Source organism: Salminus brasiliensis, chromosome 8 (genome assembly GCF_030463535.1).
Source record: "Salminus brasiliensis chromosome 8, fSalBra1.hap2, whole genome shotgun sequence".
Taxonomy (NCBI): Eukaryota; Metazoa; Chordata; class Actinopteri; order Characiformes; family Bryconidae; genus Salminus; species Salminus brasiliensis.
The window spans coordinates 37,804,423-37,832,323 of record NC_132885.1 but is presented as its reverse complement, the minus strand read 5'-3'; the positions used below and the strand labels follow the sequence as shown (position 1 = coordinate 37,832,323).

General features: G+C 44.1%; 2 protein-coding genes across 6 annotated transcripts; one reads left to right on the top strand and one right to left on the bottom strand.

Annotated features, from left to right (window-relative positions):
- The first annotated feature begins 113 nt into the window (after positions 1 to 113).
- map3k19 (mitogen-activated protein kinase kinase kinase 19) lies at positions 114 to 17,092 on the top strand. Of its 3 annotated transcripts, XM_072686519.1 has the most exons (14): positions 114 to 279; positions 2,296 to 2,469; positions 4,446 to 4,637; positions 6,042 to 6,202; positions 7,535 to 7,650; positions 7,840 to 7,922; positions 9,238 to 9,298; positions 10,026 to 10,110; positions 10,571 to 10,821; positions 10,915 to 10,961; positions 11,222 to 13,027; positions 13,121 to 13,225; positions 13,816 to 14,513; positions 15,779 to 17,092. In XM_072686519.1, the coding sequence occupies exons 2-14, from the start codon at positions 2,299 to 2,301 to the stop codon at positions 15,885 to 15,887; spliced, it is 3,885 nt and encodes a 1,294-aa protein (XP_072542620.1). In that variant the 5' UTR covers positions 114 to 279; positions 2,296 to 2,298; the 3' UTR covers positions 15,888 to 17,092. The 3 variants fall into 3 exon arrangements, with proteins under 3 accessions (XP_072542620.1, XP_072542621.1, XP_072542622.1); XM_072686520.1 differs by lacking the exon at positions 9,238 to 9,298 and having other exon boundaries at positions 10,049 to 10,110; XM_072686521.1 differs by lacking the exons at positions 114 to 279; positions 2,296 to 2,469 and having other exon boundaries at positions 4,626 to 4,660.
- On the bottom strand, positions 16,949 to 26,724 carry ccnt2a (cyclin T2a). Of its 3 annotated transcripts, XM_072686524.1 has the most exons (10): positions 26,561 to 26,724; positions 25,199 to 25,280; positions 24,242 to 24,370; positions 23,656 to 23,716; positions 22,570 to 22,632; positions 22,306 to 22,351; positions 20,058 to 20,221; positions 19,889 to 19,959; positions 18,733 to 19,798; positions 18,471 to 18,625 (listed from the first exon to the last, which is right to left on the bottom strand). In XM_072686524.1, exons 1-10 carry the CDS (start codon positions 26,716 to 26,718, stop codon positions 18,558 to 18,560), a joined length of 1,908 nt encoding a protein of 635 aa, XP_072542625.1. In that variant the 5' UTR covers positions 26,719 to 26,724; the 3' UTR covers positions 18,471 to 18,557. The 3 variants fall into 3 exon arrangements, 2 of the variants coding, with proteins under 2 accessions (XP_072542623.1, XP_072542625.1); XM_072686522.1 differs by having other exon boundaries at positions 16,949 to 19,798; XR_011980059.1 differs by lacking the exons at positions 18,471 to 18,625; positions 18,733 to 19,798; positions 19,889 to 19,959 and having other exon boundaries at positions 20,137 to 20,221; positions 21,931 to 22,351.
- Positions 26,725 to 27,901: the final 1,177 nt, after the last annotated feature.

The window sequence follows — 27,901 nt, the reverse complement described above, 5'->3', positions numbered from 1 at the left end:
CCCTCTTGTCATTCACACTGGTGCTTATCTGGGCACACTGGGCTGAAACAAAGAGCAGCGTTCAGCTCAGCCTTGGTCTCCTAAGCAACAGGCTGTAAACTCAGAGCTCCTCTACGCGGGGCGAGGCCGACACAGGGGAGCAACGGAGAATAACAACACCTAAAAATCCATGAGAGGTCATGTGGGCTGCCACCATAAATATACTCCGCGTTTGTTTTTACTTTTCTGCAAGCATCGTTTTTTACAGCCTGAAGAAGCAGAAGCTTATATGAGACTGGGGTAAGTGGTTCTTTCAATGCTCTGCAAGGACAGTAAGGGTGGGTTGGGTCCAGCAACTGGAGATCCTCCTACAAATAAGACTGTGGGCATTAAAAAAGAAGTCCAGATACTTTGTATGATCACAATGTACAACCTCTGCGCTGTGTGTGTTGTGTGTGTGTGGAGAGTGCATATATGAGTCATGTATTAACCCACAGGAATGGCCTATTTCGGGCTGGCTACCCAGTACAATGAAGCCTTGCTGAAGTCGCGGTTTGTCATATGCTTTAAAGTGCTAAGCTTGAGCTGATCAACACTGTTCCGCTCAGCCAAGAGTGCCAATAATTCTGAAGGTCGCTGTATGTCCTTAACAAAAGGTCATGCTCCGTTTTGGCCATGTTGGAGGATGGCTGACAACTCCCCTGGCTTTGGTAGGCTCTACAAGTGAGGTGCAGTCAAGCTAACAAAGCATGTAGGAGAAGAACAGCACTGGATTTACAGAAAAAAAACAAGTCCATCTCAACAGCAAGTTAAAGCAGCAGTATGCGAGAATTAGCATTTCTTGCTCATGGGCTCCCCCTACATTCTGGAAGTGTAATTCGCACTCCTAACCCAGCTAACATGTCCCCATGTGTGGGGCCCGTATGGGTAGCCTATAGCGGGAAGCAGAACTTTTTGCCCTAAGGTTTAATGTTGGCCCAGCAGGGTCACAAGCAGGCCCATTTGGGAAGCCCAACTGGGTCCCAGTAAGTATGTACAAGAGCCCATGCCCACCTGGAACCCACCTAGCCACGTGAACCCCACATAATCATGTGGACTGAGATGGTAGAGTACCATTACTGGAATTTACACAAATGTGACTAGCATTGCCCTGCTCGCTTCCCTAGAGTGACACAGTGCAGTTAGCAGCAATTCTGCCTGACCCAGCTCTCCACCACCCTGTTTCCAGTTGTGATGCTGTCCTTCTCTGGAGCCTTGCCTTGATTCATTTACACCACTCAAGATAAGATACTGCATAGCTGTGCAGTGTGACCATTAAAGCATGTGTCCTACACTCCCTCACATTCTCAACTCATGGCCTGCTGTCACATTAGCCATGGCTCTTCATTATCGCACTGCAGTAGAATGGGTTCGTCTTGGTTTCGGCCTCTAGATCTGAGGGAGTTTTATCTTTGCCACTGTCGCCTTTGGCTTCTTCAAAAGAGGCTCGGACCCGGATCTCTGTGAAGCTGCTTTGCGACAACACTCGTTGTGAAAAGTGCTATATAAATAAATTTGAATTGAAATGAATAAGGTGCCGGACGCCCAAGACTCATCGATACAGCAAAGGCTATGCTCTGTGTTCTGAAATTACAGAAGGGCAACTGTGGTTAAGGTCTCGGAAATGTTTGACGATGGGTACGGGAGGAATTGGTCCAACACACACCTCCTGGGTATGGGGTTGCATACCTACAGATCAGCCAGGGAGCCCATGCTAACACCTGTCCACTGTCAAAAGGCCTTCTTGGACTTGGGGAAAGCTGCTGCCTGTTCGCAGCATAGATTTTATCCCATGGATGGGTATATGAGCGGCATAAGGGTGCAGTGTGGGAAGAAAGTAGGCCAGTAGAGGGAGTGTGATGCTGTTGGTCCTGTTCGTGGATGTCAGTTTGGCATCGCTGCAGACCTGGTACAAGTCTTCATGGGAGTGGTATTCCTTGATGGCAGTAGGATAACGTTCCTCAAGCCATTCCTGAACAGGCCACAAGATGAAGAATTCACCTTCTCAATCCGGTCCAGCATCTGTGGAATATTCTGAAACAACAAGTCGAATCCGCAGTGGTTCCAATGCAACTTACAAGAGTCTAACAAGAGCTGCTGGTACACAGCAACTCCCAGCTACCCTAGGTCACATTAAGAGGTCTTGTAGAATCAATGCATGAGTAGGTCAGAGCAGTTTTGGTGGCCTGCAGAGGACCAACAGTGTATTTAGCAGGTGGTCATGATGAATTTGAAACATGGATCTTTGATGTGGAGGTTTCCTCTGGGACTTTGTAGGTAATGGAAGAGGAGAGCAGGCGGGGGTTAACAGACCTACTCTTGGAAGGGGAGTTGGAGGCAGTGACTCTGGGGCTGGAACAGGGACTTTTCTCCTGGGACGAGCTGGACCTGCCACACAACTGTGATGGCTCCACTCCCCTCATCAGCGCTTGCCAGATGGGCCTCAAAAAGGTAAGACAATGCTGAGAGGGGATTTTGGTGGCACTAAAGTGGAAATAAAGGGAACCTGTGATGGGTTTATTCTTCCAGTCTGGATCCTATAATGAACACTGCAGTCTTCATAGCCTGCCTGGAAGCCCACACTTCGTCACTCTCATAACCTCATTACCATCATAATTAACAGCAGTTTCAAAGACCCCAAAATAGAGCCCTGTGGGACACCACAAGCTAGGCTAAACCAAATGTTACCAAATAGCTCACAATAGTTTCTGCATTAGGATTAAAAGTTGAATAATAAACTAGGGCTCAAGGGGTTTAATAGCAGGTTAAAGCCCAGTACCCAGGTCACTTTAGAATATGATTGATGATAGACTGATCAGCCAGAACATTAGTACCAGGCGAAGTGAAAAACCATTGTCTTCATCTACAGTGGATTTACATATCAGGCAGCAAGTGAACAGTCAGTTTTTGAAGGTGGTGATGTGTTAAAGGCAGGTCGAATGGACAAGCGTAAGTACCTGAGCCACTTCGACAAGCCCCAAACTGTAATAGCTAGATGTCTAAGTCAGAACATCTCTAGAACCTCAGGCAGATCTTGTGGGGTTTTCCTGGAGTGCAGTGGTCAATACCTACCAAAAGTGCTCCAAAAAAGGACAAACTGTGAACCTGATTCATCTGCTGCTAACGTTAGTCTTGGTGCCAGATACCACAAGGCTCCTTCAGAGGCCTTGTGGAGTCCTTGCCTCGAATGGCCAGATCTGTTGTGGTGGCACAAGGGGGATCTACTCCATATTAGGCAGGTGGTGCTAATGTTGACCTGAAAATGTCACATTTAGGTGCATCATTTATTTGCAATACAAAAATGTGAAAGGAGTGGTTGGATACAGACAATACGCCACATGTATGGTCAAAAACACAGAGAGAATGGTTCCCCTGCAGCATGTGATCCAGTGCAGTGGGCCCTCCTGCACCACAGGCCCCTGTGTTATTAAAAGCTACCTCATTTGTGTGATACATCCTGGGCTAATTATGAATCCGATTTCATCACTTGTTTTATATAATGAACTCTCATGATATTAAGCAGGAATTTCAAAAACAAGCACTTGACCTCCAGCTAGTGTGTGAGAGCCAGTGCGAGTTGGGCTTTTCTCTGTCCCATAAGATCCTGAAAATCACATGACCAATTAATTTAATTCTAATGGTTTACAGTGCTGTGAACACAACAGGCCAAAAGTCTAGTGGACTAAAGAGCAGCCACTAATAGCTATGAATCACTGGTTCGAATCCTGGGTCCATGCTGCCTACCATCAGCAGCCGAAGCCGGAGAGAGCACAACTGGCTTCACTTGCTCTCCTTTCCTCACATAACTTCAGTGTGATGCTAGCGGGCATGAGCCGCAGCCTCTGTTAGCCGCAACGATGTATGGTAAGGAAGTAGAAGTACTTCACTACTGTACTTAAGTACTGAAATACTGTATCTGTATCGACTGCAGTATTATTTTGTCTCCTACCTTTCACTTATTACAGGAATTACTTGTATATTTATAGTTAAAACTTAATCATTATTGCCATAATTATGTAAATAAAGTAATTGAGAGCGATTTGGTTTAAAGAAACTTTCCACAAAGGTTTCCTAGAAGACACTTAGGCCTTCCTCAGTGTTCTCATGGTACAACAGCCAACACTATTATACAGAGCAAATCAAGGGTGGATGTTAACCCCTGCGTGACAACACCCACAGGTTGCAGGTGTAATTCATCACCCTCTGAAATACCATTTATGATGATCTGTGAACTGGTTGGGAATTTTGGTTTAAAGCCTTTTTTTATGCCATGTATTGGGTCACGAAGTCTAGAAAAAAACCAAAATTCCTATTCATATTTATGTAACTGTAACTTCCAAGCCTTTGATCTCGAGTGTGTTGAACATGTTGCTGAAAAAACAAGCTTCAGACTTCCCTGTTCTCAAATTGCAGTGTTGTCGTTGCAGGTCATGCATTTCCTCCTGGATAGAGGAGCAGATGCAACACTGTGTAACCATAGCCACCAGACAGCGCTTCACATCAGTCCTCCAGACCTGCAGAGGGAGCTGCTGGCAGCCATAGCTAGCCCTTCAGGTCACAAAGGCCAACTGTTAGAGGCCGCCTGGAGGGGGGACATCACCACCCTAGAGCACCTGCTGGTAAGCGGGCCAGGCGGTGACAGGTAGGGAATGTGACACTACAGGCAGATGCTTTCCTGCACCAGCAAATGCAGGGAAGTTCAGACAGACTGGGAATAGGACTTCCAAAAGGGAAAAGGTATCTTACCTTACTCGGCCAGGGATGACAAGTCCTAAACCTGAAAGACAGTAAAGGAAGCCTGCCTTTTAGAGCTACACAAACTTTGGGGTGGAACGTCTCATAACCATCAGTAAATCAGGCATACAAGTCACAGAATTCCATCCCCATCCCTCCTTATGGGGCAGTGGTGGTTAGAGCACTGGGTTATTAATCACAGGGTGGTGGGTTCAGTAACCAGGACTTTGAAACTGGACAGTGCTGGCTCAGTGGTTTAGTTAGAGAGCTGGATTACTGATCAGACGTTTGTGGGTTTGCTACCACTGCCACTGAGCGAGGCCTTTGACACACTGCGCTCCAGTGGTGCTGTAGCATGGCTGACCCTGTAGCCCTTGCTCTGACCCTGACTTTATAAGCTGGGATATGTGAAGAGAACAATTTCAACAGAACAAGTATTTTATTAGCTAATGCCAATAAACATTAGTGAGAGTGAGCTAGGCGGGCTCTTGTAAGGTGGTTGGGAAGTGCAAAAAAATAAAAAATAAATAAAAAATTACTAAAAAATTAAGACACTTACAAGCGTCCGAAACACTTTTACAAACCGCGAATCAGACGGAAAGTGTAGGTACTGATATGTCAGTCAAATTGCTTCGTGGGGAAGAAGTGAATGGAGTTCAGAGGGAAATTTCAAACAAGGTTTAGTCCATTTTGTGGGAGTCATTTTAGCCGGTTGGCATGCTTTTGTTTTTCAATATCTTTGAAATGGTTTGATTGTTCGACACAGTTTGATTGACACGTCAGCAGCACCTCCTGTGTATTGTACCTACCCTTTCCGTCTGACTTGCTGTTTGTAAAAGTGTTCTGAACAGTTGTACAAGTCTTTTGGGCTTGTAAATGTGTTTATTTTTGTATGTTTGGTTTGCCCTTCTTCGCCACCGTACTATTGTACAGCCATCCACTGAAAACAATGAAAGATATATCCTGCCTTTAAATAAAACAAAATGTTTGAAATTTAACGTCGTCATTTCTCGTTGGGCTAAAAGTAGTTCTCCTATTTCATCAAAAATGGATTTGCCCGAGACCTCTTTCTACTAATTATATTTATACAAATTTATTTATGCAGCTCAATTTTATGTGTTAAGTGGGAAAGCTGGTCTGGGTCAAACACCACAGAATTGCATTAAATTAATTGTGTGCATCATTTTACTGGGCTTATAATAAATATATTAAATTACTCAATTTATTAATAATAATAATAATAATAAGATGAATCCTAAAATATATATTGATGTCATTATACATTTTAGACCCAGACAGACCTTGCAGACGTCAACACCCAGAACCAGGACGGACTGACCCCACTCATGCTGGCGGTGAGGGACGTGGACCTGTTTGAAGGGCTGCAGGACGTCATGCCATGGGACTACCGCCCCACTGAAACAGTGAAGGCCCTGCTGGCTCAGTCTGCGTAGGCAATGCAAGCTTCGTTTAGTTTTAGGGCAACAGTCAGTTAGTTAATCACTAAATTAAATGTACGAAATTTACACAGTTCACCACCCATGTTGAATTGAGAGACATGTGGCATTCAAAGCTTCCTTAGTACCACAGTCTAGGACTAAGGGAAGCCTGAAGCCCAAAACAACCCACCTAAATCACACTTTGGTAAATAGTGCCAAACAGACCTATTCATATTCTGCATCTCCTGCACAGGTGGGGTAGATGCCTTTAATACTCATGTGCTAGTTCGGACCAAGCCATTAGCCTATGAATGGAGGGTTGCCAAGTCTTTGTCATGGACATGTGAACGAGGTAGAGATAAAATAGGACATTAGATTAGGAGGAGGGCCTTCAGGCATGTTCCTCCTCCCAAAATGTTTTAATTCACTCCACTTACCTGTAGCCGGGTCCAGACTGATCCAGCGGAATAAGGCGCAGCGGATCACCGGTTCGAATCCCAGTCATGCAGCTAGCCCTCGGTAGCCGGAGGCCATGAGAGAGCACAACTGGCCTTTCTCTCACTAGGGTTGGCAGATGGCACATTCTCCCCCACATCACTTTATTTGAGGGACAATTACTTTAGTCACATACTAGACATATAACCAAATGTTTGTGGACACCCTTTCTAATGAATCCATTTCGCTACATTGAGCTGGGGAGCAGTAGAACTGTGTTCCCTGGCATGAAGGACATACTGACCTTAGTAATGGTCAAAACTTCACAGCAATGCTCCAAAATGTAGAACACCACGTTCTGCCCTGGACAGTTAAGACAGATACTCCAAACAAAAGCAGGACCAGCTCTTATATATTTACTTATTTATTTTTAATACCCTTGCTTTTGAAAGAAACCATGAATGTGCAGGTGTCCCAAAACTTTCGTCCATACAGTATAACAGGTTATTAGCACAACAGCGATGATGAGTGGAAGCGCCTCCTCCCTAATGTAGCATCCTAGAAAATCCATCTCTACCTGGGCCACGTATTGGTCAGGTCTGTGCAGCCATCCACCACCCCCTCACCTCTCCTTCAACCCGGTCCTCAACCATCCCTGCCCAATACTTCCCCAACCCTTACAGTCCTCTCCTAAATCATGTGATCAGCTTAAGGCATGTTCTGACCTAACAAACTACCAGATCACTGCTAACAGGGCAAACTTTTAAAATTGCTGCATATTTTTAATATTTTCATAAAAAATATATTCAGCCCCAATCTAGTGTCTGGCAAGCATGTGATGATTCAGTGAGGTAGTTTGTATACTATGTGTATGTCAATCGTTCATCAGCCTGCTGCTCTTATTCCAGGAGCGTCGAGGTACAGGACGAGAAGGGCCACACTGTTCTTCACTACGCCTCTCAGATAAGGAGCCCTATGAAGAACGAGCTTCTTCCCATCATTTCAGAATCGCCATCAAAATCAGGTCAGATTTCCCCAGAGAAACACCAGACTATCCCCAGACTCCTGTTTGTACCCCGACAATTAAAAAAGTGAGCCGACATTAACGAAGAATCCAGTTCCTGTGTGAACTCCATAAGGGCTTCTCTGGAGGCCCCGGCCCTTTCAGCTGCTGACTCATTTCATCCCTTTTGTCTCGTCTTCTGATAAACAGCGCCCACACACGTGGAACTACAGTGCCAATTCCCTGCAGACTGCTCCACCAACTCCCTCGGCCGCTGTCCTCCACCAGCAGGGGTAAGGTGTTTGCACGCCATTCATGGCTTAATCCACGTCTGGGAAACCAAACCTCACCCTCTCTCGGCATTAGAAACCAAACTGAAGGGTCTCCTCTTATCTGTACCGTATCAGCACAAAAGCAGACGTTTGCACTGGGCCAGCACCCCCCTGTGATTGACTTGGCGACGAGGCTGCAGTGCAGCCTTTCTTAGTGCTGACCATCTGGAGCGCATCTAGCCCATTGGTGTGCTCCTTAGTTACCTGCCAGCTGGGATGCCTGAAATGTATCTCTTCACTGTGGTTAAAGCCCATTCACACAGAAAATGCTAATTAGCTGCAAATGCCCCAAGGGTGTGTATGTGGACCTACTTGGGGGAGTTTTAATCCAGTTGATTAGTAGAAACCAAAATAGATCTAACAGTTCCTTGGAAAACGAAAAGCTGAGAAGCAAAAACGGAATAATCAGAGAGGTTACCTGGACGTTTGTTCAGAGGATTACTCGCAATGATCCCCAAGGCTTTCTAAAGTTGACTACGGCCCTGTCCACATGGATCCGGATATTTTTTTAAAAGGGGAGGTTTGTGGTCTGTGTTCCTGCGTCCTGTGGGGACTGAAAACGGAGCTTTTTGAAAATGCAGACGTCCCAACACATACGGTTCTGTCTGAATCTCAAAAACCTCCATACTCCCTATACAGTGTATATATAAAGTCGTAAAACTACATAATCTATCTAGAGAGCAATAGATTTTAGATTTCAACATATGAATAAATGAGAAATCTATTATATTATGTTTTATTATAAATATTTAAAGCTGTATTTAGATTAGGAATCTGTAATTCAGTGGCATGTATAGTACACTACATAGAGATTAGTGTGTAATTTGGAAGTAAACCTCTGTTTTGAAATGACTGTTGACCGTCATTACTACAGGGCTAGCATGCTCATCCACGCTCATTTGTCTCCGTGTGGATGGTAATATTATCTAATATAATAATAAAATCCAAATTTTCCTTTTGACACATTTTAGACATACAAAATTTTACACAGAACACATGGAACATGAATAATTTATAGCATTTCTGACAATACTCCTAGACCAAGTTTAAATGCCAGTACCTTTTTAGTCTAAATTTAATTTCTTGAAGCCTAGATTCAGTATTCCATATGTTGACCCCAATGCAGAAACCACGCGGCATCCCACAGGGTTCTATTCTAGGGCCGATGAAGCTGATGCTAAGTGCGACTGTAATGTAATTATAAATGTGGAATACAGGGTTTAAGATATCCTGCATGTAACCCAGAATTAAAGCTATATAAACTCTCATTTCCCAGAGTGTACTGGACTCCTATGAGCACACTACAGTCCACGAGAGCCACAAGGATTTCAATAAAGGTAAGCAAACACCTTTTCTTCTAAACATTCCCTGAATCTCATTAAGAGACTGAAAGACAACATCAATATAACAGGCCAGAGATACAACTGTGCAGCGTTTCCAGAAATACAGTAGCGCTCTGTCCCATGTGTGCCCCTCGGGGCAGCTCTCTCCGCTGTATTAACCACACAAGCCTACCCTACCAACACACACCGATACTCAGAGACTCGGCCCATCCCATAAAGAAACAGTGACAATAGAAGGGGGTGTGCCCGAGTGAGCGAGCTGACTGGGCCGGCTGGGCCATTTTGTGCCAAAGCGACTCCTCATACAGCTCAGGCACAACGGAGCACGGCTTGGGTGTTATTAGGAACACAGTTCTCATAGATGAAGATGCTGGACGTTTCCCGGTTGGAGAAAATGAGCCTTTCAAAATGAAGAAATTCATCATTTGTCAACTTAAGAGGCAAGACTGATGCTTTTCAATGCTTTTAATGCTAATTAGGTTTGCTGGCTAGGACTTAAATAGCATTCTAATCATGCGTGTGGATCATTTTTGATGTTATGGTACAGCATTTGGAAGGATTGGTCAGTTAGGTGGCTAGGACAGCTCCAATGACGATTCCAAGCAAATGACTTTTGCATTTCGACAACCTGAAAGAGGTTACCATCAGACCACCACTTACGTACGGCTATGCTAAAGCTCCTTTGCCTTGCCTAACCTCACTTTTTTTAATGTGTCTGCAGATAAGATCATCCTTTTCTTCCAGACCTCCATGGAGCCCAGGAGGAGCACCAGGCGAGGTCCCACACAGCTGAGCAAGGCAACCGGGTGAGCCAGCTGAGCACACACACACACACACACACAACCACGACTAAGCTAATTTGACTTAATTATCATTCAAATAAACTAAGCATGCCATTTGCTGTTGAACAAACGACTTCACAGTTGCGCAAATAACCCCCAAACAGCATTGACTGAGCACGCTGAGACCCAACGTAAGAAACGAATGTAAACAAAGGCACGGTATTGTCGAGAAAGCTGTGTTGCTTCCTGTACATTCAGTCCCTTGCTCTCACATCCACACAAAGCCTGCACAGAGGATTCCTGTTACAGGATCAGCCACCTGTCAGCAGAACACCATGCTTCCAGGTCCTACCATTATCCCCTTCGAATGGGCAGGGAGGGGTTAGAGGAGGAGAGGAAAGCCTGAGGACCTGTATCAAGAAAGCTTGTGCGTTATCGTGCATCATAATAAGTGATTTAATATAGGAGTTGCTGTTTTTCTTAGCTGGACGTCGTCGTTGCCGAACCTGCGGGACAGGAACAAATGCTGGGACAAACTCAGCACTCTGCGTTCCCCTCCTGAGGTTCCTACTAAAACATCCGTAATACCTGAACCTCCAAGACTTGCAGAGAAAAGAACCACCATACTACAGTCTCCTCCAGTCCAGCATCTCTCTCCTCTTAGCCAGTCTGCTCCAAGCTTGGCTCTCCTTGACGCAAGTGCTCTTCTACAAGCACGGGAGAATATATACCACAGTGAGTATACATGAAGTCCTGGGAAAGCCTCAGTATGTTCTAATCCACTACAACATCATAACTAATACATTGGGTTTTCTGTATTGATCACAGGGCTGAGTGGTGAAACGGACAGTGACAGTAACAGTAACCAAGTACAGGTAACTACAGGTCTAGTGCAGTGTTTCTCAACCCTGGTCCTGCACATTTTAGGGCTTTCCCTGCTCCCAACACTCCTGATCACAAAGTTCACCAAAAAGTGCTTTTAGAGATGCAGGGGGTGTGTTAAAGCAGGGAGCGCACCAAATGGTGCAGGGTTGAGGGTCCAAGACCAGGGTTGAGAAGTACTGATCTAGTGCATCTATAGATTTGTGAGCAGATTTAGGTGCTGAACACTTACCTTCCTTACCTTACCACCTAGGGTCCACCTCCTGTTCTGTGTCCAAGGACCCCAAAGCACTTGGCTCCACTCGACAGACATTGCAGAGACGGCCCAGTGCTTTCAAGCCTCCAGCGTCCATTGCTGCTTAAGCCGATCAGTATCTCACCTGTGAGCCCGGCCTCCAGGCAACGAAGAGAAAGGTTTGCTAGACTGAGCCTGAGAGGGTCCAGAGGTACACGAAGAGGAAGTGCAGAGAGTGCTTCAAGCAGCAGTAGCAGTGAAAGCTCTGTAGACTTTGATGAGGGGAAGGAGGAGGAAGAAAACGGCCCTCGGGAGATGCGGCAGATGTTTAGCACCTTGTCAAGAAAGACGCAGAATATCCTGGAGTCCCCCTCAACATCCGGACATTTGGTGCATTTAGAAAGAACAGATTCTGTTGAACACAACGATTTGACGAGCCAAGATTCTGTGGAAGACCGGGAGCAAGAGGAGGACAGACGTTCAGTAGAGCCCTCTACGCCGGACCTTAAAGGAGCCAGCGGAAAAGACCCACATCCAGACCAAGACCATCTCTCTCCTGCGAATGTAAAAGCGTTGCATCCAGCTTCAGCTGAAAAAGGCAAACCTACGACGACCAAAAGCAAGGAAAGAAAATGTGTTCCTTTTCACACCAATCAGTCTTTTAACATCTTGGCCCACAGAAATACAAACTGGAGCGTCGCTCATCCCAAACGGAATAGAAGGAATTCCACCTGTTCATCTCAGGCAAAAATCAAAGACCTAAACTCCCAAGATCATTTCATTAGGGGGGAAGCCACCAGGAAACTTGATTGCCCGAAGACGGCACCCACCAAACAAGGTCAAAAGCACAAAGATGCTGCCTTGACTCGGAGGAAGCCGCCAGAGATTCCACACGAAACGAAGATGAATGGAGACAAAAAGACCTTAAACAAATGTCACAGCCAAAAGGAACTTCTCAATCGGGAATTAAAGACTGGAAGACAACCTAAAAAGCCAGGACATTTAGGTTCACTCCGAGCAAAATCAGCTCTGGACTCGCTGGTCAGCTACAGCGACATGTTTTTGCAAATCCATAACGGAGATAAAGGCCCGGCTATCTTTGAGATGTTTGCCACTCCGCTCTATGAACATCTCAGAGAAGGGCGTTGTGCGGTAAGGTGCATGCAAGTGCAGCCACATCTTCAATCAGTCAAGAGACCCTTCAATGGACAGAGAGCTCAAAAAAGCATGGAAGGCAACAGAAGGAAACAGCCACAGAAATGCAGCCTCTCTAAGAGCAAACAACGCAAGAGAAGGGACTCCCAACCAAGCAGACCACAAAACCTCCATCAGTCTTCTGGTATGAATAAAGACAACACCGTTGTAATCTCTGGTCTCGATGGTGAAAAAGGGGATGTTTGTGGCACAAGAATAGAAGATGAGGGTCTTATTCTGTCTGTGATCGAAGAAGTCCTTTCAAATTCTGCAACAGCCACATCCATCCATCCCGAGAAGAAGGATTTAGCCTCTTCCTCCCGCTCAGACGCTCATAAAGAGAACTGGGACGTCTCAAGTCAGGACAGTGAGGACGTAGCTGTGGACAAGTTCCCAGCAGAGCCAATGATCAACACATGGACAAGTGGCAGAACAAGATCACCGGTGTATCAGAAGTTCCTGGATGAACTGGGTGAGGGGCCGGTTACAGACGACTTGCTGAGATGTTTAGCAGAAGAGTTAATATCCCTGGAGGAGAAGGAGGTGGAGACACTGAAGTCCGAACACACTGGAAATAAAGTGATCATAGCCACAGCAGACACCCCAAAATTCAAGAAGGTTCCCAATAAGGTAAAACCCAAGCACATGATGAATGCTGTACTGCTTCACAGTGGGAATATAGTCCATCTGCCTAAAACCACTCTTTCCATGCGGTCTACACAGGGCACCTTGTCTTCCGACAATCCGTCTTGCACGGAGAGATCCAGCATAGATGAGACAATCTCATGGACCAAAGGAGAAGTTCTGGGCAGAGGAGCTTATGGAACTGCAAGTACCCTGTTCCGTTCTCTCTGATATTACTGGCAATAAAAGTCCAAAAGTTTGCGGACACCCCATCTACTTTAAATTGCACTCATTGTTGACACAAATGTGCAAATGCACACACGCTGCTTGTTTAGTCCCTGTAGAGAAACAGAATAGGACTCAGATGATAGGTGCAGATCAACATAACCCTATTAGCACCCTGCCTAGTGGCAGACATGGTCTAGAGGTTTACAAAGCTGTGGAGAAGTGGAACCATGCTCCCTCCAATATGTTAGAGTAGTAAGGGAAGAGGTGAGGTGGTGATCATCCAACCTTCCTGACCTTACTAAGGCTCTGGTTGCTAAATACAATCAAATCCTCTCAGCAATGCTCCTCCAAAATCTAGCAGAAAGGCTTCCCTAGACAGTAGGGACCGATACTCCTGCAAAAGCAGAATACACTTAGAGAAAGCAAGGTATAAGCAAGGTATAAGCAGGTGTCCCAATACTTTTGTAGCCTTTTCCCATTAAAATATGAACTCCATTTGATTGATAAGCTTTTATTCTTCAGATTCTAATTTCTGAATTTTGTCCAAATATCTCCAAACCACGCAGGTGTACTGTGGACTCACTAGCCAAGGCCAGCTGATAGCAGTTAAACAGGTGCTACTGGACGTCTCCACTTCAGAGACAGCAGAGAACGAGTATAATCGTCTGGAGAGGGAGGTGGACCTTCTGAAGAACCTCAATCATCCGAACATAGTAGGGTTCCTGGGCACAGCTCTAACCGATAACGTCATCAGCATCTTCATGGAATACGTCCCTGGAGGATCCATCTCCAGCGTCCTCAATCGTTTCGGGCCATTGCCCGAGAAGGTGTTTGCCCTTTACACCAGACAGATCTTAGAGGGCGTTGCTTATCTTCATGACAACAGGGTCATTCACCGGGACCTGAAAGGGAACAACCTCATGCTGATGCCCACCGGCATCGTCAAGCTGATTGACTTTGGCTGTGCACGTCGCCTTAATCGCCTGACACACAGCGGAGGCAACAGCGACCTCTTGAAGTCTGTGCACGGTACCCCGTACTGGATGGCTCCCGAAGTGATTAACGAGTCAGGCCATGGGAAGAAATCAGACATCTGGAGCATCGGGTGCACCGTCTTCGAGATGGCCACCGGAAAGCCTCCGCTGGCACACATGGGCAAGATGGCGGCTCTTTTCTACATAGGGGCCAGAAAGGGCTTGATGCCGTCACTGCCGGAGGACTTCTCGGACGAGGCACGGAGCTTTGTGAAAACATGCTTGACCAGGTAAGTCATCATTGAGGTGCTTGTTTTCTTCAGGTATGAAGGAAAGGCGGATTGTAGCAACATATCAGCTGGGATAAATTCGTTAACACTAAAATAATGTGAAGCGTCAAGACGGTCCAATCCGAAATCCAAATCTGAGCAAAAAATTGGAAGTGATTATTTAGGCTTGTAATGTGAATAGTCTTTCTAAATCCAATGAACACCAAGGATGGGCCTAGACAATAAATAAGTAAATAAAATCCAGTGGTGATTTACAGTGGTGATCAAGATACAGGACATTAGACCAGAATATTAAGGTTCTGTACCAATTTGCAGCTCATTTAACCCACTTTACTTGGATGCTCACCTGACATTTAACAAACATTTAACTCAACTCTAAACTGAATGCAAATTATTCTCTAGTAAATGCGACCCCACACTTAACCCCACACAACTTTTTAGGAATAAGGTTTAGGGTAGGGTAAGAAACTCGGGTTAATTCCAGGGTAAGGTTAAGATTAGGGTTTGGTGCAGGGTTACATTCAATAGACAGTCAGTCCAGTTCACTTGCATTTGAGGCATTCAGCTGAATGTTAGCTCATGTCAGGTAGGGCTGGGTGACGTGGTAAAAACACTATACCATGATATTTAAAGACATTTTCACGATATACAATATTCATCACGATTCATAATCACGTAATCACAGACTAAATACATAAAACCGACGGTTCAGAAACTCTCTGGTGCAAAATAGTGATTTTTATTCAACATGTGCTGCTCTTCTAAAAACTAGTCTAATCACACTGTTCGTAATGAAACCTGCAGTTGCTCAGTGTTCTTTCAAGCACTGACAACATCCTCAATATGCTTAGAAAAGCATACTGTGTATCATGATGACAAAATCCGATAAAATTACATTGAAATAACATCCTGAGAAAATGATCTTGACAATTATACTTCTAAAATTATCTTGGGGTAATTATCCTGAGAAAATCATAATATGATAAGTCCTATTGCCCAGCCCTAATGTCAGGTGAGCATCTATGAGGCATCTATAATGGACCATCCAAGTAAAGTGACTCCATATGGTTCTATAAAGCAGTGTTCTCAAGCCACCCCCTCACGACATAGTCCAGATATCTGGACTTCTGGGGGTCTCAAAGGACTGATTTGAGAGACAGTGCTCTAAAGCAGCTCTTCTGAGGCACTGCACAAAAATCATTTAGAGCGTAAACAAGATAAGAGCTGAAATTAACAATTTTTTTTGTTGTTTCTCATCTTTGCAGCAACCAGAAGCAAAGACCATCAGCTGGAGACCTATTAAGGCATCCATTCACCCTTCATCTCAGGCAGCCAAAGAATTACAAACCCCATTCACATCCAAACCATGTCTAAAGCCAAGTGTTCCTAAAGCTGAACATGTTCTCTTCATATAGTGTGTAAAGCATCTATATTTAACCACCATAGAAACTCAGACCCTGTCTACACCTGCTCACTTCATGTGACTGGATTAGTATCTGGATTGCATCCTGGTAAGATTTTAGTCACACGCATTCACACTGGTGCGTCTCGAGGTTAGTCGGACTGAAATCCCATTGCTGTGGGGGATGGAATATGCAAATTTGCTTATTGCACAGCCATTATTACTGGTGTTTTGGTTTTACTGGGAGGGGTTTTGGTTGGGGAACGCGTCTTGTAGAGATGGCTGCGTTTACACTGCCTGAACACGTGGCTGAAATGCGTCTCAGCTCAGACATCCTGAAGTTGTTGGCGTGATCAGATTAAATGAGTCTCTAGTGTGTCAACAGTTGCATTTAGGGCTGCAACAGAGATTTCCACAGTTTAATAACCATCTCAGAAAATCACAGTGTACAACATTACAATTTATGTTCTTCTTATTTTCTATTATTAATTATTGGTAGTAGTAGTAGACGACTGACCCTTTTTGTATGAACACAATATTTATTATAATTAAAACTTAAAAAAAATAAGTGTAAAATGTCAAATAAATAAGAAAACGTGATGGAGCTCTTTTGAACTATTGTATTTCCAGTTCCTGATAATGAAAATAATGGATTAATCTGCTGATTTTTTTCTCTCCATTAAATCAAGTGATTTTTAAAAGAAAATAAGAAATTCCTGGGATTCTTGGTTCAATTTATCAGGATAGAGCAAACATACACAGCACACAGGAATACCTAAAGCCGGTAAACTGCCTGCAACCCAACCCTACTTGGCCTATCCAGATAAAACCCTGATTCTCAAGCCGTGTGAAGCGACCAGGTGTAAACAGGGTCTTAAGCAAAGGTTCCAGCACTTTGTCAATCTCTAACTATAGTCCACTGAAACAATTGCTGCACAATGAATAACGCACAATTAAAACACACCAATTAGCAAACCATAATGCAAGAGTGTTCACTCAACATGCCTGTCAAATCACTGAAAAGAGACAGAGGTTAATGTTAAGGTAATGGAAACCTTGGGATTTATTGTTAGCCTCTAAATGAAACGAGAAGAGGATCAACGAGACGAAACTAGGTGTCGAGCTTTGCACTTGCTTTGCTTAAACAACTGTGTTCTGTGCCATGAGTAAAACGACTCACAAGTACACTGAGTGTTTGCCTCATTCATCGTTCAATTTGCATTTTTGGGGGAGGAAACAAAAGTCATATACAAAAAATAATAATAATAACAACAATAGAAACATTGATGAGTGGAAGAAACTGACCTGTGAACACATGAGGGGGTGGGAAACCCACTCGGATTCAACACCGACAGAACAAGTGTAGTCGCCTCTAATTCAACACGTCACTGTGTACATGTAGGCTACAGCATCAAGCCAGGAAAGTTTTAAATGCACTTCACAGCAAAGGTTATGTAAACGTCATAGTACTATACTTATATTTTTGTTGGGTTTTTTTTTTTTAGGCACTGCCTTTGGCTTCCAGCTTAAGGTCATCTTGGAGGTCAAAAAACAAACAAACAAACAAACCAACCAAAAACTAAATAAAAATAATAATGGGTACAAACTGCATGGCCTCTGACAACATGCCAGGGGATTGGTAAGGACTGGATTGCCCAGGGAGGGCGTGGGATTGTGCCCTCTCCTGGCAGGCCATGCAGAATACAGGCTCTAACATCACTGGAATGCTGCGGTTCGAATCACAGAGAACTGATTCTGATAGCGATTCATTAAATGTTCGTCCACCCACACCCCGCCGTTCATATATAGAATAATACAAGCAGCTCCAAACCTGAGTATTTATGGTATATAGCTTTTAACATACAAAAATGTATGTACATTTATCTCCACTTTCTGTAAACAGCGTTCTACTTCATCCCTTTGACGGTTGAAACATGCACATCATACATACACACACAGTTATTAAAAAGAAAAGATCTTTTTTTTAAAAAGGGTAGCGTGTTCAAAACTACGCAACAAATTGGAGAAAAAAAAAAAAATAATAAAAAAAAAATCTACTTCGGCTCCTCATCAACCCAAAGAAGACAGGCCAGGCATTGGGTTAGGAGGAGACAGCGTTTCTTCAGTGTCTTACGGAAACAGCACTTAAATAATATAGGGGGAGGGAAGAAAAAGGAATTGCACCTTTCATGCCTTACAGCATTCGCAATACTCTTAACCTGTGGAGAGTTAAAGAATACATTTGTTTGCAAGAGGATGGCCCCATCTCTCTCACTTTCACTCGCCAGCACTCGCACCATGATCCGCTTGAAAATATGGAGGACAAAGCAGCAGTTTCTCATACAGGAACAGGCAGGAGCGAACTGAACTGCCATGAGATCAGAAGATCAGGAAGCATCTTATTATTAAAGTTTCCACTCTCTTGCTCTCGCTCATTCACATTCATTTACTTTTTTTTTTTTTTCCTTCCTCTTAAGGATGATACCCAAGACTGTCTTTTTGTTTTTGCATTTATTTAAATTTCTCCTTCTCTACAGGATCACAAGTTCATCCCTTGAGCACTTAACAGCGAATCAAGCATATCGAAAGAGTCGATATAGTCCGCGTGAATGCCATTAGTGCCAGGGGTCCGAGCCGCACCCTCAGGGCCGTGGCTCTCCACTGGCTTCTTGTCCTGTTTCACTAGGGTGCTGAGATGTCCGAAGCCCACCTGGTGTGCGACAGGAGGGGGAGGAGGAGGAGGGAGGAAGGGAGGGTTAAGAACAGAGCTGCGAGACGACACACACTGCTGTACAGAGGAACAATGAGAGGAACTACCTGCGCCGCTCTTGGAGCTTTTGCTTTTTTTGGAGGAGTGGTGGTTATGGCTGGGGTCAGCGTGCGCCCTCTTGCGCGAAGAGCCGGAGCTCGCCACGTCACTTCCGAGGCCCGGCAGAGGGCTCCGGCCGTTGCCGCTGTGAGAGTGCCCGTGCTTGTGGTGGTGGTGGTGTCGGTGGGCAGAGTGGTCCCGGTGCTTCTCCTTGCTCACCACCGGACTGGAATGCTTGCTCTTGCCACCGCTCTCGTCCGAGGAGCTGTGGCGTTCGGAGGAAACTTTAATCTTCATCTTCAGCTCGTCCTTGCTCGCCACCCCTTTCTCGGCAGAGGGGACAGGGACCGGAAGGCGGAGCTTTAGCGAGCTTCCCTTCTCGCGTTTGTCCGTCTGGGACTTGTCCTGGGTTGGCAGGGGTAGTTTCATCTTAAGCGGGGAGGTGGTAGAGGAAGTGCTGCTGCTAGACCCCTGAGCGTGCGGCTGAGGGTGCTTGCGATGCTCGCTCTGGACAGAGCTTGCGTAAGAATCCCTGCCCTCTACCTCCGTGCTCTGTTGCTGATGCTGCTGCTGCTGCTCCAGCCGGCTTTTCTGAGCTGCCAGCTCAGCTGCATGCTTCTCCTTGTACTTCTCCAGGGACATTTTCTGCGTCTGAGGTGCAGAAGGTGGGAAGACTGGAGCTTGATGCTTCCCGCCGCTGTTGGCCTTGTGCTCGTGTTTGACAGGGTTGAACTCCATGCTCTTCTCAGGCCGGTGCGGGTGAGACACGAGGGAGGAGTGCAGGGGAAGCTGTTTGAGAGAGTACGAGTCCGAGCGTCCTTGGTCCTGAGGCCAGTCAGTGGGGGCAGTGAAAGTGTAGGAGGTTCCCTGCATGTTGGCGACAGACTCCAAAGAAAAGGCACCACCTTGGTTGCCGGTCAGAGGAACCGAGAATGACGTGGAGGCTTTGGGGAAGGCTGCATTGGCAGAAACCCCAGGAGCGGCATCTAATATGGACTGATCTTGAGAGCCCGTAAACGAGCTGCTGTCCGACGACTGGCCATCCGTTTTGAGCTTCTTGGCAGCTTGCGTTGCCTGTCAACCAGCAGAATAAGGAATTCTTTTAAAACAAATACCAACACCACACACATGAGCGGCTTGCGCCTTCTTAACTTCAAGCATTACCCTCCAGTGCCTAATCTTCTTCAGCCTACTAGGAGTCTTCTCCAAAATCTGCAGAAACTCAGTTGTCAGTTCTGCAAGAGTAAGAGGAACATCCCGGTAAGCAGATTTTCAACTACTAAGGACATAAAATGGGCCCCAAGTTGAAGGTGAAAAAGGGAACATCACTTACCATCAAGTAACTCGCGTGTGACCGAGTTGTCTACGTATTCCCACCAGTGTTTGCCATCAGTGGACAGCGGGATCTCCCGTTCAGACCACTTACAGACCAGGTGGATGCAGACGCAGGCAATGACTGTGGGCTTGTACTGCAGACAGAAGGTGGTGAGGTGAAGGCTGCATTGAGGAGAAAAGAAGAACAAAGAGAGGGCGAGCCTTCATCAGCAACTGCCGTCAGAAAGGCGCCAACACATTGATAAATCTGCAAGGCCAAGCGTACGATAGTCAGAAGAAGAGGTAGCCAAAAGTGCTGCTGGGAGAAGCCAGTTTACGGCCTTTAATGCACAGCACTGAGAAGCAGGTCACTATGGACTGCTTTGACCAAACTACTACTGCATGGCCAGCATCACCTCTAAGTAAACAGGTAATGTACCGTATAAACAGAGGAATAAGCAGCGGATTATGATGTGATGATCTGGCATTAGACATAAATCACAATATGACAACCAGTTTGGTCATTTCAGTGCTATACAGGCAAAAACAATGAGCTTGCCACATAAAATCAAGCGTAAACATGGTATCATGCAACTGCTGCCCTGAAGGGGACAAAAAGGGTCACAGGTTAAGAGACTAGATGGTACACAGAGCATATGGTTACCATCCATTATTTACCAAAAGTGATTTTTGTTTAAAGCAAACTAATCGCCTTGTCGACCTAAGCTACACATTTCAGTGCTTTGCATGTTAAAACAATCATAGCAGTTCCTTGTTTTGTGAGTTTAATGCATGCATGTATTGGTGTTACTCTCTAAATGGGGGAAAAGGCAGCTAGAGAATTTTTTATTTCCCTGACTGTGTGCAGAAAATGACCAAATATTTAATTCATATTCCTCTTAAAGAAAAAGTAAGTGCATATTCTACAGCACCCTCCCCAAAGCAGTTCTTTGGTAGATTAACTCTTACTCCCATCACCCCTGAAGCATTGTGTCATGGTCAGCCTAAACTCAGAAACTAAAGAATCACAACACAAAAACATGGTAAACGTTGGATGGTAACCCTGTGCCATGAAACAAGTTCAATGTTTGGAACAGGGACTAGAGCATCTCTCAAATTACCCGGCATCTCCGGGAAACTGTCTAGGACGTTCTGTCTTGGGCTTTTCCCAAATTTGCAAACAGCCAAGGAAAGCCCAGAAGAACTCTGATAATCATAAAAATTAAAGCCTTCAGTTTTGGACCGCTTTCAAGGGGAATACGGAACTAAACTCAAGAAAATACGTTATTTAAATCACACGCACACACTAAAGTGGCAGACAGTCCCGCATCCAAACATTGTGAAAACCTACAGATACAATACATATCCAGAGGCGAAACGGCCGTATCTTTGCCGAAATCAGCCTACGTATTCAAAGTCCAACCACTATAACTTAAACCGTAATAAAATTAAATAAAATAAAAACCGCACACTGCCCTCTGCTGGAAAACAGCAGAGTAACGCAAACAATAAACAGAGGAAGCACTACAACAAACCCTTTGAGGACCTTTTCACTTCAGCAGGACATTCCTTAGCTTTACTCAACATGATGTGCTTCTCGAACAGGTTTGCAGTGATCCAAACCCAATCAAACCAATGTCTAATGTGAATTTGTGAGAAGTTCAATTCTTAAAACAGGTCCTTAATGGGTTTCCCAAAAAATAAATAAAATAAATAATAAAAAAAAGGTCACATTTAGAGAGTTCCAAGTAATTAAAAAATTGGATGTATCAAATTCAAGCAAAAATATCAGGCAAATTATCAATTAATTTTAAAAGCTTTTGAATAATAATAAAAAAAAATTACAAAATCAATACAAAAATAAAAAAATTCGACGAGCTCTAGGTACTTACCTTGAGAACTTATATGTAATGTTTACATCTGTGTAATCTTTAGCTTGAATTCAGGCTACCAAAGAGTCTTTTTTTAGACAAATGCACTTCTGTAACCGAGCAAACGTGAGGTTCAAGAGCACCACTACACTTCACATTGTGCATTCGACCCCTCTGTGCCAACAGTGACCCCTCGTACAATACACCGCACTGCGACCGGGGCCGGTACCGCCAAGGACTCCCTCCCCTGGCCCCCGTCTGGGGGCGTGCGGAGAGGGAGAGGCGTCCCAGTAGCCGCCGGCGCAAAGAGGGTGCTGGACACTGTAAGGGGAACCTGCAGTAAAGGAAGCTATAGTGTGCAGTCACAGTGCAACAAATGAGGTTCAGGATAACAACCTGTTGGTAGCCATGAAATAGGAAGTCTGTGCCAGATCCTTGCTTGCTGTGGAGGAGAAAAGAAAAGAAAGACGGAGCGTCATATTAGGCTCGAAATGGAGCTGTTAATACTGAATACTGTGTTTAATACATGGATTACCTCTTGCACTGTACTTCATGCTTAGCCATAGCTTAAAGGTCAACAGTTTGTCACACAAAAATACTGCAGATGAGTGTAGATTTAAGAAACAAACAAACAAATGGCTGAATGAATGAAGTCTCTACCTCGCACTAGCTGGGAACATTTCACAACATCAGTATGAGGATGTTCAATAGTTATTTCAAATCCTGCAACAGAAAGTACAACAGCGTCATTTGTGGCCCCAGAAAATCTCAATCGTACTGCCTAATATTTGTCAATCAGAAAGAACGGATGCGATAAGCCATTAAAGCTGCCTAAAGATATGGACATTGCATAGTAGGTGACTAGCTGATAGCTTTACAAAACAGAGAGCCCGTTTACACCTGGCATTAACATGTGTTTTCGGTGATCGGATCAGGCCATGTGGAAAAGCCATGTGTATACACCCAGATTACTGTTACTGAGGAATGCGTATTCTGTTTAATGCAATTGGAAATATGCCCATCTGAAAATACAGCACCATAAGACGTGTAGTTATTATTGGGGACCGTGGCTTTCCGCACCTCTCGATCTTTCTCTCCCTTATTTACCAGCAGATGATGGCAGTATTACAGAGGTTTAAACAGTCCTTTGCATTTTCTGCTACAGTAATGCAAGGAGCACCAACTCCTCAAGAACCTCAGTCCCTCAAAACTGTTCACGGCCTGCCAGAGCCAGAACACGTTGATGAGAAAGTCATTTATAGTAAATAGTAAAAAAAAAAAATAGTTTTAGAAAACAAATTAATAGTAAAGATAGTAAGGAAAACAAATTAAGTAGGTTTTTAGTTTTGTTGTTATGTTGGAAAGAAAAATCGCACCTAATCTGGTCACATTGGGGGCGCATTTTAGTGACAAGCGTAAACAAAATCCGGTTAAAGTAGATCCGTATTCAATATGCATGTTAATGCCAGGTGTAAACAGGCTCAGACAGCGTTGTGTATCATTAGAAGACAATTAGGCTCAGGCTTAGGTCTCCACTGCAGCAATTCATCTGGTTTCAGTGGATGTAAGCAAATTTCCACATATTCATATTTATCAGAACATAGATGGTTCATTCAAACGCCCAGTAAACGGGTTACTATGTGGGTGTGGGGTTTAGCACATTCCAGAGCTCACAAGGCTGTCTTTCTTCTGACAGCAATGCATACGTTCAACATACTTCATACCCTTAGACAGTCTCACACTTACCTAAAGTCTGCAGCACTATGGTTTCAAGTATCACCAGCTCTTGAGCTTGCTGGAGGTATGCCTGAAGTTCAATAGACAATCATTACATGATGCCTGTAATGTGTCTTTTCTCATAAACTAAAACCCACAATATCATCAACCACTCTGTTTATGGGTTGACAGTTCAGGCAGCTGACGTATGCCTTCAGAGAGCCAATCACAGCTGACTGGGGGGTGGAACAGCAGTTTACTCAGACCCCGCAGGCAATCATTATTAGTCAAGAAGATAAGTCTGCCATCAGTCCATTACACAGAACCCTAATTTAAACTGTAGTGGCTATTAGAGCTAGCGCTATACAAACTGAGCTCAGTTTGCCAAAAGCATCTTAGCACTTAGATCATCGTATGTCTCTCTACCAAAGCTTTCTTGACCATTTAAGAGTCAACCAAGAACCAAGACCATCACCATTGAGCTAAGATGCATTTGGAAAGCTCTGAGCATTTATTTTTGTTAGTAATGGGTTCGGGGTGAAGGGAGGGTAGAAACATTGTAATGACGAAAGAAAGGGGGGAAAAAACTACAATACCCAGAATTACCCAGACTTACATTACTCTTTGCATCTAAGGGAGCTTCTTGAGGGTTTAAACAGGCATGCGCCACTTTAATGACATGTTCAAGTTTCCGTGGTTGCTCCTCAACTTTTGCAGCCAGGAATAATGTGGTAGGAGAGATTATCTGGTAGGGGGAACAAGAGAGACACCATTTATATACAAGTATACCCAAGACTGCACATTGGACTCACAAACAGAAAACCCCATACCTACTTTCAAGGACACGACATGTGTAAAACAGGTCTCACAATGGAGGGTGACATGCATTCTTATGAGCTTAGCAATGCTGAAACCCCACATTCTCAGTGTCTCCCCCCCCCCCCCCCCCCCCCGCCCCCTTATCCTAAACACAGACTGTAGTCAGGCTAAGGCATGGTTGGTGTCAGAAGTGTGCCTCTTCGGTTTTGCACTTCAGCTACGACATTCTTTAAGCAGTCTAGTACCTTGCAAATATATCAAATCAAATCAAATTTTATTTGTCACATACATAGTCATACACAGTATAACTTGCAGTGAAATGCTTTTTTTGACAGTCTGCTCACATCAAGCTATACAATAAAAATCTACATTTAAACTTAACTAAACCTTAACTTAATGAAGTAAAGTGCAAAAGTGCAAAAGAAAAATAAAAATAAAAATGAAGAAAATAAAAATAGAATAAGTTACATTTAAGTTAAAGAATAGAATATAAAAATGAAAATATAGAAATATAAGCAAAAAAAAAAGTACAGAATACAAATATATATACAGAGATGAAATAGTGCGTGTCTGTGTGTATATATACATACATATACATATGTACATATTTATCTGTATGTGAGTGTATGTGTGAGTTAAAAGAAATATATAGATGTGTCGGAGTGAGAGGAAAACTGTGTGTGTGGGCATTTGGTTTATGGTTAAGACAACTCAAAATATAATTAATAAATAAATAAATAAACGAGATACTCACATTTCTGTGGAATTTGGTGAAAGAGTGGTACATGTAAAACCTGTGCATGTAAACAATCGCCGTGTTTATCGTGAGCTGAGAGCTGAAGAAAGAGTTAAGGATTCTTCATCACTTCCAAGCAAACCAACCATGGCTGATGAGATTATATATTATATATATATATATATATATATATATATAATAAACACTCACATAACACACAATCTTCGTTAAATCATGCTACACAATGTTCTCCCGTATATTAAACTACTGTATCAACTCAATTAGCTATATAGAGAAATACTATATGGACAAAAGTATTTGGACACTTGCTCATTATCCTTTTATAATCATCTTGCTTGGGAAGACTTGGGTCTAATGAACGATAAGGAAATGTAATTATATGTAATTAGCTAAATGATTAAGGACTTTGTAAACAGCTCAGGACAAGAGCGTCTGCTAAACGTCGGAAACGTTACTGTACGTTAGCTATCTACATACTGTATCGATACGCGCATGCGCAGAGCGCTGTTTTCGCCCCCATGTGTTTATCAGTGTTACATTTTAGTTTTAGTAGCTACGTTTTAAAGTGCATTTTTTTGTTTGTTTGTTGCTATTTTACTTTTATTACTCTCCATTTGTTTTTATCTTCAACGATAGTAGTTTAGCTACTCTCTGCTGGGAGCATTTGCTGATGTTGGTGTTTTCAGCCGATCACAACGTGCTAGCTAGCCGCAATTCCAGCAGCGGGGGTAGTTGGCTATAGCCAGCTAGCTAAACCCGGGTCTAGAGGACATACAGGATCTGTTAAACTTTCTGCGCTTGATAAGGAAAGAGATATATAGCTGTATATATTTTTTATAAAGGTGTGACACCGTATTTAGGCAGCTGTCGCCAGCCAGCCAGCGATAAGCACCCGCTACGGCAGCCCGCCGGCCAACGCCGTGCTGTCAGCTCGGCTGAAGCGCTCGAGCCACACTTCCAGCACTAAAACCCCGACTTCACCACGACGCACACGACAAATCAAGCTTTACTGGCTCAAACCGCAAGCCTGAGCGAACGACAGGGGAACCGTGGCCTACTCGAGGCGGTCTGGACATGCGTAGTTCAGCCGCTCCCTCGGCGCAGAAGTGCGCAGCGGTCCGGCGCGCGGTCCGTGCCTTCACAGCCGGTCCCCTTAAACAGGCAACGGGTCAAAAACTGAACCCCCGCTTGATCAGTGCACTCGTTAGTAAGCCCGCAAGTACACCAGCCCGTGTACACAAACCTGCCCCAGTTAGGCTAAGCCGCCTAGTGCAGCAGCTAGCATTTTAGCATTAGCATCTTAGCTTTAGCATTAGCTTTAGCTAAGCAGCAGCACATCGACGGCTGACGGAAGGATACACGTTGAGTCTCTGCCCCATGTCTTGAATAAGGTTGGCAGCCTGCTGCCGGTAGGACAGCTCCCGGTCCGATTCCACTCCGCATCGCCGCGAAGGCGTGTTTTCCAGTTGCTCCCGGGTGAAACACCACCTGGTAGAGGATCCCCGGCTCGTCGCCATCGCGCTTCAACAAGCGAACAAAAATGGCGCACAGAACGTGATGGCGTCACAATGCGCGCGCTGCTCTACGGCTTATACGTCACGCGTGGGACCGTCGTTGCCGGGGAAATGTAGTTTTTCGTGGCGTCACAAAACAAACAGGCTGGTTTCGTGGCTTAGCTGCGTAATACACTGGATTTGTGGACTGGAGGGTGTTTAGGAATAGTAATATTTTGATTTTGCACAATTGTTTTTGACGTTTTTTAATCCAGCAGATGCTATTTAGATTGCTCTAACATTTCTGGATAAATGGACCAATAGAAATGCTCCCTCCAAAATAACAGAACAAAACAAGCTATATATATATATATATATATATATATATATATATATATGTGTGTGTGTGTGTTAAATTACTTTTTTAAACATGACTTCCATTTAAAGTTACAAAATGCATCCGAACTGAGTACCACACACTAATACTATATATATATATCATGTTCTAATCTGAATATTGCATGTCTGGCATGTTAGTACACAAAATATTCACATACTAACCCATGGGAAGTGATAAAGCATTGCTATGGTAACATATGTCTTTCTTCAGCCACTTGGTGCCATTACACCTGCATTGTTGTCTGCCATTTTTTACATTTTCCAGACATGAGCAACTCCTCCCTTTCTGTTCTGCGTTGCACTGCGGGACAGTAGTGTCAATTAAAAATTCGTTTTTCGTGTCATCACAAAACACAGCGCGTTCAAACCTCCCCAAACAGGCTGGTTTCGTAGCTTAGCTGCTTAATACACTGGATTTGTGGACTGGAGAGTGTTTAGGAATAGTAATATTTTGATTTTGCACAATTGTTTTTGACATTTTTTAATCTAGCAGATGCTATTTAGATTGCTCTAACATTTCTGGATAAATGGACCAATAGAAATGCTCCCTCCAAAATAACAGAACAAAACAAGCTATATATATATTGACTCCCAATTGAGTACCACACACTAATACTATATGTATATATATATATATATATATATATATCATGTTCTAATCTTAATATTGCATGTCTGGCATGTTAGTACACAAAATATTCACATACTAACCCATGGGAAGTGATAAAGCATTGCTATGGTAACATATGTCTTTCTTCACCTCTATTTTAGGGCCTATAAAAGTGATGCTAATTGTGACAGCAGTGTA

Bases quoted from the DNA above. Each gene is read 5' to 3' on its own strand.
- ccnt2a (XM_072686522.1), bottom strand. From the start codon at position 26,718: ATGGCGACGAGCCGGGGATCCTCTACCAGGTGGTGTTTCACCCGGGAG. The intron at 23,717-24,241 runs GTAAGTCTGGGT...ATTGAACTTCAG, and splicing joins CCTTAGATGCAAAGAGTAAT to GCATACCTCCAGCAAGCTCA. The intron at 22,352-22,569 runs GTAGAGACTTCA...TCTCCTCCACAG, and splicing joins ATGTTCCCAGCTAGTGCGAG to CAAGCAAGGATCTGGCACAG.
- map3k19 (XM_072686519.1), top strand. From the start codon at position 2,299: ATGGAAGAGGAGAGCAGGCGGGGGTTAACAGACCTACTCTTGGAAGGG. The intron at 6,203-7,534 runs GTAGGCAATGCA...CTCTTATTCCAG, and splicing joins GCCCTGCTGGCTCAGTCTGC to GAGCGTCGAGGTACAGGACG. The intron at 14,514-15,778 runs GTAAGTCATCAT...TCATCTTTGCAG, and splicing joins GTGAAAACATGCTTGACCAG to CAACCAGAAGCAAAGACCAT.